At 38.8% G+C, this 14042-nt stretch overlaps 1 protein-coding gene across 1 annotated transcript; it reads left to right on the forward strand.

The window, feature by feature from the left end:
- Positions 1-609: 609 nt before the first annotated feature.
- avil (advillin) lies at positions 610-13083 on the forward strand. The gene is made up of 20 exons (XM_058632900.1): positions 610-716; positions 899-1022; positions 1123-1197; positions 2955-3151; positions 3234-3342; positions 3426-3536; positions 4653-4858; positions 4954-5032; positions 5934-6032; positions 6121-6274; positions 6397-6497; positions 6961-7098; positions 7243-7401; positions 7490-7669; positions 9091-9239; positions 9354-9498; positions 10615-10803; positions 10900-10968; positions 11558-11668; positions 12261-13083. Exons 2-20 carry the CDS (start codon positions 963-965, stop codon positions 12372-12374), a joined length of 2445 nt encoding a protein of 814 aa, XP_058488883.1. The 5' UTR covers positions 610-716; positions 899-962; the 3' UTR covers positions 12375-13083.
- The last annotated feature ends 959 nt before the right edge of the window (positions 13084-14042 follow it).

A 14042-nucleotide genomic window follows, 5' to 3' on the forward strand; every position in this document is an offset into this window, starting at 1 on the left:
TTCCACTACCAAAAGATTAATAGCTTTCAAAAGGAAACAAAAGTAAATGTAAATGAATTCTCTTATATTGAATTATTAACAGAACATATTCTTCTTGTACAAGCTTACACTTGCATTATTATTTGTTATCTGCAGCTGTGCATGTATCCATAGATAATGTGGAAGGATACTTTTGAATTAAAATTAAATTATCTCATTTCTTTTTCACTTTTATGTTGCTGATATTCTGGGATATTTGGTGAATTGTATAGGATAAGTGAAAATGAGGTTCATGAGTTTGATTGAGCATAATGTACGAAATGGATCTGGGTCTCCCTGTCAGTTGCATATTCACACAGATTGTCATCCTTTTGTCTTCATAATGTGTAAATTAAAATTAGATTCATATGATGCCATGTTGTTGTTCAGGGCTGAAATGACTAAACATGATGGTGGTGGTCAGTGTTACTGTGTGTGTGTGTGTGTGTGTGTGTGTGTGTGTGTGTGCTCATTTGAATATGAGTCAATCCCTTTTTTTTTTCAGCACATTTGTTTACAGGATTGTGAGTGTCCTCAGTGATTGGGCCAAACATGGTGAAAGGTCCTGGAACATGCAAACACAGGCAAATGTGGGGCCCAGAGGGGACGAGGACTGAGGGCCTTTTGTTATCACACAGCAAATCAGCTGTGGCAAAATCATCTCAGCTGAGAGGAAGCTCGTCAAACAAGAATATCAGGTGAGTACTACAGCTGATAAAATTAAAAAATCCTGAGCTTTGATCACGGTGACTATTTGTGGGTTTCTAGATTATCAAGAAAATATAACTGTAGCTAGAATATTTGATTTACAGCCTGAATAATAGATGTTTCTTATCATCAGGAGAAGGATTTTAATGTCCACTTCTCTTTGTATAATCAGTTCCTCTCTCAGATAAAAAGAACGTACAACAACAACATTGCACCAAACTGTCGACTGGAGCAAAATGGAGTACACATTCAAAGCAGTAACTCACAGCGCTGGGATTATAATCTGGAGAATTGAGGTAATTTGATTTTGTTTTTTCTCAGGAAACAGCTTCCACCTGTGTAGGAGAAAAAAATACTCAAACAGTTACTGAATATCTGTTTTTCTTTGTGCAACAGAAAATGGAGCTGGTACAAGTCCCAGAGAAATCGTATGGCAGCTTTTATGACGGTGACTGCTACCTGCTTCTGTCTGTAAGTGTGGTGTCATGTTTGTGTACACTGAAATATAATACTGCCATTAAGTTATATGAAATAATGATCTTAATCACCCTTATGTCAATTTTTAACACGTGTTACTACATTTTCAAAAGTTAAACTTAATGTTTTCAATTTGTTAAAATGTTTTGAGGTAAAATAAATGTTATGGAAGATGTGGGGTGTGAATAGGATGTAAAAGGGAGGTGATATTATGATAATACTATTTTATTTCTCATGTCATTTCCATGTAATAGCATGGTAATGTGAAAAATTATAGTGTAACATGATAGCGTAAATGCTTGGTCATTTACAATGATGATTACCATGTTATAAAGCTGAAATTCATCCTGCATTACTATATGTTCACACACAATTTTTAATTTCAGTTTATTATATATTATATTTCATGCAGGCTCCTGTTATCTGGAAACACCTGCAATAGGTGTAGTTACACTATTACATCGTTATCACCAAGCTATTACCTGAACATCGTATTTAAAATGAGTTGGTATTTCCCTAAAAAGGTGTCACTGTTATGATTTTATTACTGAACTGTCATGTAAAGTGTTATCTAAAATTGCAATGATACTAATGAGGATGTCAGATGTAATATGCTGCTTTGTTGTAAAGTAATCCACAGATGCCTGATAAACTGCCTGAGGAAACAAAGGCATTGTTCTTGTTCAAATACCTTTTATATTTTTAAACAAATGAGTTGTTTATTTGGGCAGCCCATAGCCAAGCAGACCTTGGCTTATAACCAAATGCTTGTCAGTTTGAGTCCACGCCAGGTCAAGGTCTGTGGTACCCCTGAGCAAGGTTACCCAATCTCCATTGCTCATTGTTAACACTCTAAATTGACCCCAGCCAGTGTAGTCCTAGTCCAAGCCTGGACAAATGGAACAGTTGCGTCAAATATGCAGATCATCTGCTGTGGTGACCCCTAGAAAGGGAGGGGCTGAAAGAGGGAAGAGTGTTATGGTAAATGTTTTGTATTTATACAGTTCTAGTCTTGATTCATGCTACACTTGTTGCCTTTTGCCCACATGGTTTATACTCATTCACATGGGCATGTAGACTAATTACAATCTATTTACTTTAACTAACAATTTAACTTGAAATTGCCACTTCAATCTGGAAGTGCATGGTTGATATAGCAAGATACAATTATTTGCTGTTTCAACTTGCTATAAGTTAAACAACTCAACTTCCTATGTTGAAACATATACATCATCAAGTTGAGTACGTGTAGACTTTGGGTACATGGTAGAGTGTACTGTATGGTAGGTATAGGTAGTGTATGGTGTATGGGGTATACATGGTTTATGGGGTATATACTGTATGGTGTATTGGATATCGGGTATATATGGTGTATGGGGTACATATGGATTATTGGGTATAGGGTATATATGGTCTATCGGATATATACTGTATGGTCTATGGGGTATACATGGTGTATGGGATATATAATGTATGGTCTATGAGGTATACATGGTGTATGGGATATATACTGTATGGTCTATGGGATATACATGGTGTATGGGATATATACTGTATGGTCTATGGGGTAAACATGGTGTATTGGGTACTACTATATGGTGTTTGGGATAAAAGTTATATATGTGTATGGGGTACATACTGTATGGTGTATGGGGTACATATGGTGTATGGGTTATGAGGTATAGGGTATATGGTGTTTTGAATGATGACGCACTTCTATCTATACTCTTCCTCCACTCTTGTTTCTCCAGACACATAAGGTGAGCAACTCTCTGAGTTATGACATTCACTACTGGATCGGCTCAAAATCATCACAGGACGAACAGGGTGCAGCTGCTGTTTACACCATACAGCTCGATGAATTTCTGGGCTCCACTCCTGTGCAGCACCGTGAGGTTCAGAACCATGAGTCTGACACCTTCAGAGGATACTTCAAACAAGGAATAATGTGAGTGAAAGTTTTGTCACAGAAGGCCATCAGTGAAAGACGGTAAACGTAATCCTGAAAAGAAAACTCTTTTTCTGTTCAGCTATAAAAAAGGTGGAGTTGCAACTGGTATGAGGCACACTGAGACCAACACCTATGATGTTAAGAGGCTGCTTCATGTCAAAGGGAAGAAAAGGGTGATTGCCACAGAGGTGAGCCAGGATTCTCAGAGGTTATATAACGTTTACAGGACATCCTGAGGAAAAGAAGCCGTTATTGTTTTGATTTGTTTCAGGTGGAAATGAGCTGGAAGAGCTTCAACTGTGGAGATGTCTTCTTGTTGGACATCGGGAAGACCATTATTCAGTGGAATGGACCAAAGTGTAACAAACAGGAAAAGCTCAAAGTAAGATCTGTGTGAATGAACACTTTACATTAGACTATAGTAACAATACGGTAATATTATAGTCATCCTACCTTCTGTCCACACACTGTTCTTATTGTTATCATGTTATTACCAAGATATTACTAAAAATAAGATGGTATTGACATAATATGACTTCCCTATTACAAAATGATTGCCGCACTACAACCATATTATTGATGTACTGTCGAGTTTTACTGTTTTCTGTAGGTGTATATGATACACACAAGTAGAACTTGACGTCTGACTGTAAGTCACATTGTTAGCCAGAACAGAAAATGTAAAATCATTCGTAAAGATTTATGGAAATGGTGTGTAGATCAGATGGAACTAACTTCCTTCTTCCCACAAAAAAAAAGACTGGATCCTCTGAATGGTTCACTGTCCACACACACACTTCTATACACACACACAATCCATACCAGTGCAGTGAGGCATGAAACCTTTGAGATAATTACTATTATAAAAAGTCTTATTAGATGTATATAGTATAATTTATAGCATTTAGCTTATATTATTTTGTACATACTTTACATTTCAATTACTTTTTCACAGCAGCCATTCTGACACGTCACAGGAGGAAAAGCACAGGTGTAAATAATTAAATGAATGATGGATGACTTCCATTCAGCTTCCTCATATCAAGGGCTTGCTGGTTTCACTGTCACACAGGAACTGAACTGATCCATTGTTCATGTTATCAGTAGCACGTGTGCTTTTGCTGCAGAAACATGTGGTAAAAAAAACAAAAAGAAAAAGGCCCATAGTCACTTTCAGATTGTGGCAGCACATTCTACTAAACTGGGGGACATGACTTATTAATATTTGGAAATGCATTCATTCATTCATTCACCTGCTTGCACTTCATCCTCACCATGAGGGTCGTAGGGCTGCTGGTGCCAATCCCAGCTGATAAAGGGCAAAAGGGGCGGCGACAAACTGATGGTCAGTGACCGTGAACCAGCAACCTTCTTGCTGTGAGGCAACAATGTGAGCCACATGCTCCACTGTGTGGACCTTCCAATAACTAATCATATGATGAGATGAAGTTGAAGCTTGTGACTTCTGGGTTTTGTAGTCACATATTCTGCTTCTCAGGGAATGTTGTTGGCTAAAGACATCCGAGACAGAGAGAGAGGAGGTCGGGCAGAGATCAGAGTGATGGAGGGGGACGCAGAGAGCGACTCTCCTCAGATCATGAACATCCTGAATAACACTCTTGGAGAAAGAACATCTGGGCTCACAGATGGAGTTCCTGATGAAATCGCTGACCAGGAACAGAAGGCCAAACTCACTCTTTACCAGTAAGTTGCTCATGGCCCAAGTGTGATGAATTCGGAGGGAGTAAAGTCATTCAGTCAAAGTTGTTTGACTTTGCTTATTTGTGCCATTGTTACAGTGTTTCAGATGCTGACGGCCAGATGAAGGTCACAGAAGTTGCTACTCGACCACTGGTTCAGGATCTTCTCAACCATGATGTGAGCTCATGTAATTTTGACCTTAGGCATGGGAGACATTTACATTTCCTGTCATGACATAATATTATTATGGTCATGTTACCAAAAATTTGACAAAATGACAAAAATGACGTTACCAAAATGTGTGTATTTACAAGACACTGTTATGGATTTATTTTTAAAAAGATGTTACACAAATTGCTAATGTTACAATGTTACAAAAACTTGTTATTAAATGTTGTCACACTGTAAAATTTGCACTGTTAAAGTCTGAGTCAATTTAACACCAAATCAGATTAGGAGTAAATCCACCACAGAATAGTGTTAAATTAAACTCTTTTACTATTAAATTATCACTAAAAGAGTCAAGTAAAGAGTTAAATTCCTGTTTGGTCCTAATCAGAACTGGTGTTAAATTGATTATTTTGGAAGTGACTTTACGCTGCAAAATTGACTGTGCATGTTTAGATTAGAATAGTTTATTGACTACAAAGGATATTTTTGCATTTTTTGAAAAAACAAAACAAAAAACAAGACAGTAAATAAATAAATAAACAATACATAAAAGTACCAAACACATCAAGATTTAAGGAAGTAGAGCACTGTCATTACAAGAAATGCATTACTGAAATGTGTTACAAGATGTTTCAAAAACACATCACTGACTATGATTATATAGTCTTATATTATATTATGATTTTCTCTATTTACAAGTATCCTGATAAAGGAAATTCATCACAATCAACCTATAGTGACCGATTTTTATTTGTATATATGTGCTGCTGCCGCAAAGAACCTGGTATGTGTATGTAGTCTTCTTGAAACTGCTGTTGGTCCAAAAGGAGGCAAAAATAAAACATTTTGTTTACCAATGGGCAAAACAAGTGCTCTCTTTATGTATTCAATATAATTATGGTTTTAGGACTGCTACCTCCTGGACCAAGGAGGGACAAAGATCTTCGTATGGAAGGGGAAGAAAGCAAACAAAGCTGAAAGACAGGCTGCTATGGAAAGAGCTTTGGTAAGTGACATTATAACATAATTCTGTGTTTGACTAATAAAAACTTTCACGTTTATATCTATATGTTGCCTTTGACTGGCTGTTATAGGAGTTCATCAAAATGAAAAAGTACCCCATCACTACCAATGTGGAGACGGTGAATGATGGTGCTGAGTCGGCTCTTTTCAAGCAGTTGTTCCAGAGTTGGACAGTAAAAGACCAGACTCAAGGTCTGGGCAAAGTTCACACAAGAGGGAAAGTGGGTATGTGTCTTTGTTAGTTTCAGTATACGTGAATAAGAACTAGCTTTTTGTTTTTCTTTAAAGCAATCTTCAATGGTTGTTGATTCCTGACTCACTGTTTTGTGACCATGTCTGCTTCACAGCTCACATCACACAGGAGAAATTTGATGCATCTCTGATGCATGTGATGCCAGAAATTGCTGCACAAGAGCGAATGGTGGACAATGGCACGGGTCAAGTCGAGGTACCTGTTATCTGTGGCGTATATAATATAAGACAGGAATGCTCATCCTCTCTGGGATATGTCTACAATGTATAGATATACAATAATAAAGTCTACAATATCTATTAGCTGCTTTATCCCCACCCCCCCCCCCCCCCCCCCCCCCCACACTCGCTGCACCAAATCCACCATTTTACGCTACAGCACATAGGAGTTGTTGATCCACTGCTGTCTCCTTCAGGAAGTTCAAATGTGCTATTTTGTTACATTGGTATTTGTAATCCTTCGTTCAGATTGACTTAAGCTAAAGTAAACTTACCGAAAAACGCAGCTGTAGATCAGCAGCTCCTGTGTCCACACAAGCTAAAAACCCTTTTTTTTTTTATGGACATTGGTGTGGGAGCAGTTTACAAACTTTGTGAATATATTCTAAGATGTCAGGATTTTACTGTTTCTTTCAGAGTTTCTTTACTTTTTTGTTCAGGTGTGGAGAATTGAGAATCTGGAGCTCATCCCTGTGGAGCCTGAGTGGCATGGATACTTCTATGGAGGAGACTGCTACCTGATCCTCTACACTTACTTAGTTAACAACAAGCAGTGTTACCTGCTTTACATATGGCAGGTGAGGATGCTTCAACACACACTCTCTAATGGATAATAATAATTCAACACCATACAATAAAATATTTTCTTTATACATTTGCTTATACAGATTGTTCTGCTTGTCAGTTGAAACATTTAAAAATTATTATTCAAATTGCTGTAGGGGCGTCATGCAACAACAGATGAAGTGGCAGCTTCAGCATTTCAGGCTGTGGATTTGGATCAGAAATATGGTGGTGAGCCAGTCCAAGTGAGAATAACCATGAGCAAAGAACCAAGACACTTTATGGCTATTTTCAAGGGTAAAATGGTTATCTTTGAGGTACGATTCTTGACAACATGAATCAGAATTTCTTTGTGTTTGTTCTGGATTTTCTTTACAGTATAGAATTTTTTTTTTTCCTCAAAAGGGAGGTACATCTAGAAAAGGATCCTCTGACCCAGAGCCTCCGATAAGACTGTTCCAGGTCCATGGCTCTGACCCATCCAACACAAAAGCCATTGAAGTTCCTGCACTAGCTGCCTCTCTGAACTCCAATGATGTGTTTGTACTAAAAAGCCAAGCAGAAATGTATCTGTGGTGTGGAAAGGTAATGAACATGCTGTTAAAATCAAAGAGAAATAGGCTGATAATTCTTTAATAGTATCTATTTTGTAATGTCTAATCTATAAAATGTACAGTTGCATGGTTACAGTGTTGTCCTTGCTTTTGTCCACAGCTGTTTTCTATGCTCTGTAATAGGCCTTTGAACGCTGAATTTAGTGCTCTTCAGGGAAAGAATTTCCTCTTTAAATTATCCTTGTGCACAAAGCATGGCCAATGAAGAACTGGTTTCTTTGTTTTGGTGTTGGAGAACTGAGCCTTACCTCAGCTACATCCTAGGGATGAATTGGAACACAAACTGATATTCAGTGTTGGACCTGACCAGTGATTTTGTGACTGAATTGGAGCAAATTTGTGCAGCCAGGTTCCAAAATCTGGAGGAAAGCTCAGAAACATTAACACTGTTAAAACAGCACAAGGCTCCAGTAAAAATAGTAGATTGTTGAGTCTCATGTGCAGGATGTTAAAGTCATCAGATGACCATGGACACATGCGTTGTTTCATGACCTGAGGCAATCTTGTCTCAGACTCTCAGCCGGTATTGACAGATGTGTTTTGTTTGACTCTTGTTTTGACCCTTTTCTTTTTTAGATGATTTGCATCATAGGCAGTTGTTACTGGTGCTGTAGAGTTAAGATCAGGCCCAAAAAAAAACAGAATGACCAGCGCCAGTGCACAATCTGTCCAACCCCACCCGACCCGTTAACTGTAATTATGAGCCCAAGCTCGATTTTAAACCCAACATTTTTCCAAGGTGTAGCCAAACCAAATTGTCCCTAACGAATATTAGAGACAGGACAATTGTACGTGTGTGCAAGGCTGTAAGAGGAGACAAGAGCCAGAGTGAAAGAACGGATTTTACGAGCATCAATGAATGCATCACAAAGCACTTGTCAAGTAGGAGTGACCCTTTTTCTCCATGCCTACTTGTTTTCTCTTTTGTAGACGTCATGCTACCAAACAAGAGAGGCAAATCACAAAACAAAAACAAATTGTGAATCAGCCAACATGATCTCGAGCCTGGCCCGACAGCTCGAGGACGGTGTTGTAAATTTCCATAAGTCTTGCTTCAGGCAGAGATTCTAAACTCTATCGTGCTGCACAGCAATCATTCAACTGAAGGGACCTGTATACAGAGATGTTGTAGTAGAACAGCCAATAGAAGCATCCTTTCTCTCTGTGAACTGCCAAGTGATTGGTCAAAGTCTCCTGTGGTAGAACAAACTTTACCAAGCCTGTAGAGAAGCTGCAGATGTGTCGTCCTCTCACACAGCACTTGATTTACATTATGTTAGAAAGTTATGAGTACTATCATTTGTTTTGTCCAATCGTTGAGGTAAATATCAATCACATTAGATCATAATGCCAGTCTCTTAACTCTTGGTTTATTTGGTTTCCTGTCACAAGGGATCAAGTGGAGATGAGAGAGCCATGGCGAAGGAGGTGATTTCTGTCATTGCTCAGAACATCTCAGTGGAGACTGTGGCAGAGGGTCAGGAGTCCATTGAATTCTGGGAATTGCTTGGAGGCAAAACTCCATACGCCAGTGACAAGAGGTAAGAAAACCACCAATACCAGCGTGGAAACAACAGGCTCCATGTGTGTAACATCAGGCACAGTTAAGAGGAAACACATTTGTTTTCCCCTATTTCTGGTGTTATTCTCTGCAGGCTACAGCAGATGGTTTTAGACCACCAGCCACGCCTGTTTGAATGCTCCAATAAGACAGGTCGCTTCATCGTGACTGAGGTGACTCAGTTCACGCAGGATGACCTCAGTGACGATGACGTCATGTTACTGGACACATGGGACCAGGTATGAAGTGACACTGTTTCTGAAAGTTACCCACAAAGTATTTTTTTAAAGCGGAACTTAAGAAGTCTTTTTCTCTACATATTTTTAAGACACCAGCGTAAACATCCATCCATTGTCTACTGCTTTATCCTCACTGTTGTAAAAACTCTCCCCTCTCCTGGCCAAGTGCATTTGTTTGTTGTGGATCCATGTCGGCATCTGTTTTGCATGCTTCTGTGTTTTTCGCTGTCACTGCCTTGAAATTGAAGATTTGTGAAACCTCCTGATTCTGAGGTCTCCGGGTTAGTGACCCTGATCTTGCAAGGCTGGTTTTTGTGGTAGGGGAGGTAGGGGGAGTGGAGAAAGTGACTCTGAAGCTGTTCTGCTGGCCAAAAGAAAAAGTATTTTAAAGGTCCAGTGTGTAGGGAATTGTGACATCTCATGGTGATGGTGTAGATTGCAACAATCAGAGGACTCTTTCAATCACCCTTAACTTTTCCCCTCAGCACGTCAGGGAACTATGGTGAGCTTCACATTTCAGAGAGGAAGTAGTTGTTAATAAATTGTATGTCGGGTGATTAGGTTCCATAAATACAGACTTAGTTCTGCTTCGTTAGTTTATACATTTATGTGGACAGAGCCATTCTTCTTCATTTACGGGGAAAACTTCTGCTTCAAAATATGAAACACATTCTGCCTGGTTTGTCCTTTCAGGCTGCTGCAGAAACATGGTGGCACAAAATGGCGGTCTACGTGAAAGCGTGATCATTTTTTTCTTATTCTAAGTCTATGAAAAACAAAACTATTTTTTAATCACGTACACAAACGCGCTAATGAGTAGTATATTCAATTTCCTTACATACTGGAAAACATGGCTTGTGACTGAAGGGCTGGGGTGTCCCTGAGCAAAGTACCAAATCCAAACTAATCATTGTTAATTGGACACTCTAAATTGACTCCAGCCACATTCATGTACTCCTTGTGCACATCCCAAGCCTGGATAAACAGGAGGGTTGTGTCAGGAAAGGCATCCGGTCTATAAAAATCTCTGCCAAATCAAATATGCAATATCATCCGCTGTGACGACCCCCTAGAGAGGGAGAAATATCTCTTTTCTTAATGTTGTCATCTGTTCAGGTGTTTCTCTGGATTGGTAAAGAGGCAAAGGAGGAGGAACGCAAAGAAGCAGTGGTGACGAGTCAGGAGTACCTGCACACCCACCCGGGAAACAGAGACCCAGACACACCCATCGTCTTAGTCAAGCAAGGGTTCGAGCCGCCCACCTTCACTGGCTGGTTCATGGCCTGGGATCCGTTCAAATGGAGCGTGAGTGTTTCGATTTTTTGAATATACTGTATCTATAAAAGAGCACTGGCAACAACATGTAGACACATGTGATTTTAAATATTTCTTTGTTCTTAGGGAGGGAAGAGCTATGAAGAGCTGAAGAAGGAGTTTGGAGATGCTGTGATACCTGTCCCTGTCGCAGTGGTATCTAAAAAAATCGAACTAACTTCTCTGGTTTATCATTCACTCGGTTTGCTGTATCATTTACACTACAAATGCCAAATATTACCTTTCTTTTTTTTAAACTAAACTAAATTAATCACCTATAATCACCTATATATAATAACTATTTTGACAATCGCTTATTCGGTTTGAGTGTTATTTTATAATTAAAACAAGCTTTTTGAATGTGAAATTTGAAACAAAGAAATCATTCAAATGTAATCATTTCAACATTTTCTGACATTTATTAGGCCAAACAACTGATCAATTAATTGAGAAAGCAGTCAGCAGATTATGAAAAATATTACTAGTGGTAGCCCTAGTCATTTCTAACTTTGCTTGATGTACCAATGATGAATGAATGGAGAATAAATCCATTAAATCCACTTTGCTCCACAACCTTGAATGTGTGTGAGATTGAAGGCAAACAGGATTGGAACAATTAAAAACAAATTAAAATGTTTAGTTTTTTTTAACATGTTACCATTCCATGTCAGAGGAATAGAAGATATAATAGATTCATGAAAATGTAAAGATTAACTGTGTTTGCTCCTCTACTGGGACTTTCTAGGAGCAGGAGAGTGTTGAAATTGAGAAAAACTTTGAGTCATTTCCACCTGAAGATCTGGTCAACAAGCTCCCAACAGAGCTGCCTGAAGGCGTGGACCCAACCCAGAAAGAGGTCAGTGGTTAAAGGTTCAATGTGTAAGATTTCAGCTTCAGTACTTCTACAAGACCAGTCACACTGTGACACTGACACTCATATTGATAATGTAGGCCACTCCTACAATCACAACAATTAACCTCCAACTGCTGGGAGGGAACAAGCAATCAGGGGGAAGTTGGCAGTTTAATTTACAAGGTTTTAACGTCAGTCTACACGTCATAAATACGTTTGTACAAATATACATCAACGGAGAAAAAGATATCCATTATAAGACACTTTAGGTCATCTTCAGCGTTCACTCCATGTGGTCATGGAGTTTTCAAATGATGAATCCAAAAGTGTCTCCCTGACAGTTGCCTAATCTAAGCGGAGGTGTACTTTTTTAGTACCAATGTCAACATTCAAAGTTTACAGGTACAGGAAAGTTCATTCGCAATTTGTGTTTTCAATGCTCTACTTGTTTTCCCAACATAAGACTTACCTCAAGGGCAAGTAATGAGATTGATGTCAGATGTACAGTATCTGCTCCACCACCTCAACACAAGGAAAACACAATCTTATCTAAAACTTGTCCTCACTGTATTTTGTGCATTTCTCTGTGTTTCAGAGACACCTCTCAGACGAAGACTTCAGCAGCGTATTTGGGATCACAAAAGATGACTTTGCGCAGCTGCCGCGCTGGAAACAGCTGAACATGAAGAAAGAAAAGGGCATGTTTTGACGCACACACTGCACAGTGTATGTGTCTATAAGTTTGATATCCTCTCTTTCTCTCTCCTTATGTAATGTCTTTGTTAACATGTTGGACTCAGTTTATCTCTCACTGTAATATGAGGCTTTCGTCACTGATATTTTTATAGTGTGTGTTGATGTACAAAGATTGTGTGTGTGTATTTTTATTTTTGTGAGGCCCCAAAAAACGTACAAACCTATCATTGTGAGGATGTGAGGACCTTGACCTTGTGGGGTCATTGTGTCTGAGCTCCACCACTGGGTTTAGTTTCGGGTTAGGCACTTAGTTGTGATGGGTAAGGGGCTAGGGAATGCAATATTTCTATGATGTGTGTATACAACTGTTATACATCTGCTCCTGGTCTCTCTCTCTCTCTCTCTCTCTCTCTCTCTCTCTCTCCTCCCTCTCTTTTTCTCCCCTCCCTCTCATGTGGCCAAAATGTGACAGCACATCTTTGCATCTGGGTCTGACAAAGATTTTCTTCCTGTTTTAAGATTTATTTTGTTCTCTCCACTCTCCATGCCAAGCACTTACTTATTATGTGAACTGTGCTGTGTTTCTCCTTTGAATTGAATTGTTAGTAGGGATATGTGTCCATGGAACTGACCAGTCTCTGTGATTGGCTGCATTGGGGGACACTGGGACATCTGAGCAGGGGTGGACAGTAAAAGTAAATAAACCTGATATGACACTGAAATGCTCCTGTCAACATTTTTCAGTTTTCACATATTTGGTCATAAGCAACGTTGGGCAAGTATAATAAGTTACATATTACAATTAACTTCTTTAAGAAGCATTAACTTTACTTATTCGTATTACTATATTAATTTTGCGAAAACAATCAATATGTATGCAACAAGTTTCTCCTTTGTAACTGAATCCATTTTATTATATACAGAAGAGGATTAGGGGGGAATACTTTGGGAATATATAGCACATATTGATTGTGTTAACATAAGTAATGTAGTATTACAATGAGTAATTTAACTTGATAGTAAGTAATGAGTAAGGTTAATGTCAGAGTCAGAGTGGCCCTTATCTTCCTCTGTGTTCTTTATTAAAGACTCTCAAAGCAAATAAGTAAATACAAAATCAGTTTCTCATAACTTTTTTTTGTATATTTCATACAGTACATATACATCTTCTCCTGCCTTGGATCATTTTTTACTTACTTACTTTTTTAAAAGACTCTTTTATAATTTTAAGTATCAGTCGTATTGTTTGCATACTCAACACTGGTCATTATTACTGGACAAAGTTTAACTTTGACCTACTGGTCATCATGACTCAAGTCAGGATCGACTTCTCTAAAGAAAACCCTGTCTTCAGTCTGCCACCTTGTGGTCACAACTTGGTAAAAACTAATATTGAAATATATGAGTACTCTGGGAATCATCCATCATCAGGGGTACACACTGGACAGTTTGCCAGGCCATCACAGGGCCACACATAGAGACAAACAAATTCACTCTCACACCTATGATCAATTTAGAGTGATCAATTTACCTAATCCCCACATTACATGTTTTTGGACTGTGGGAGGAAGCCTGAGAAAACCCACGTACAGGGAGAACATGCAAACTCCATGTAGAAAGGCCCTTGTTGCAACAAGGGCTCGAACCCTGATCTTCTTGCTGCATAGGCAAGCGCACTAAC

Source organism: Solea solea, chromosome 6, assembly GCF_958295425.1.
Source record: "Solea solea chromosome 6, fSolSol10.1, whole genome shotgun sequence".
Taxonomy (NCBI): Eukaryota; Metazoa; Chordata; class Actinopteri; order Pleuronectiformes; family Soleidae; genus Solea; species Solea solea.

Coding starts and splice junctions, on each gene's coding strand:
- avil (XM_058632900.1), top strand. CDS start 963: ATGGAGTACACATTCAAAGCAGTAACTCACAGCGCTGGGATTATAATC. Junction 7,402..7,489: donor GTAAAATGGTTATCTTTGAG/GTACGATTCTTG, acceptor TTTCCTCAAAAG/GGAGGTACATCTAGAAAAGG. Junction 10,969..11,557: donor TACCTGTCCCTGTCGCAGTG/GTATCTAAAAAA, acceptor GGGACTTTCTAG/GAGCAGGAGAGTGTTGAAAT.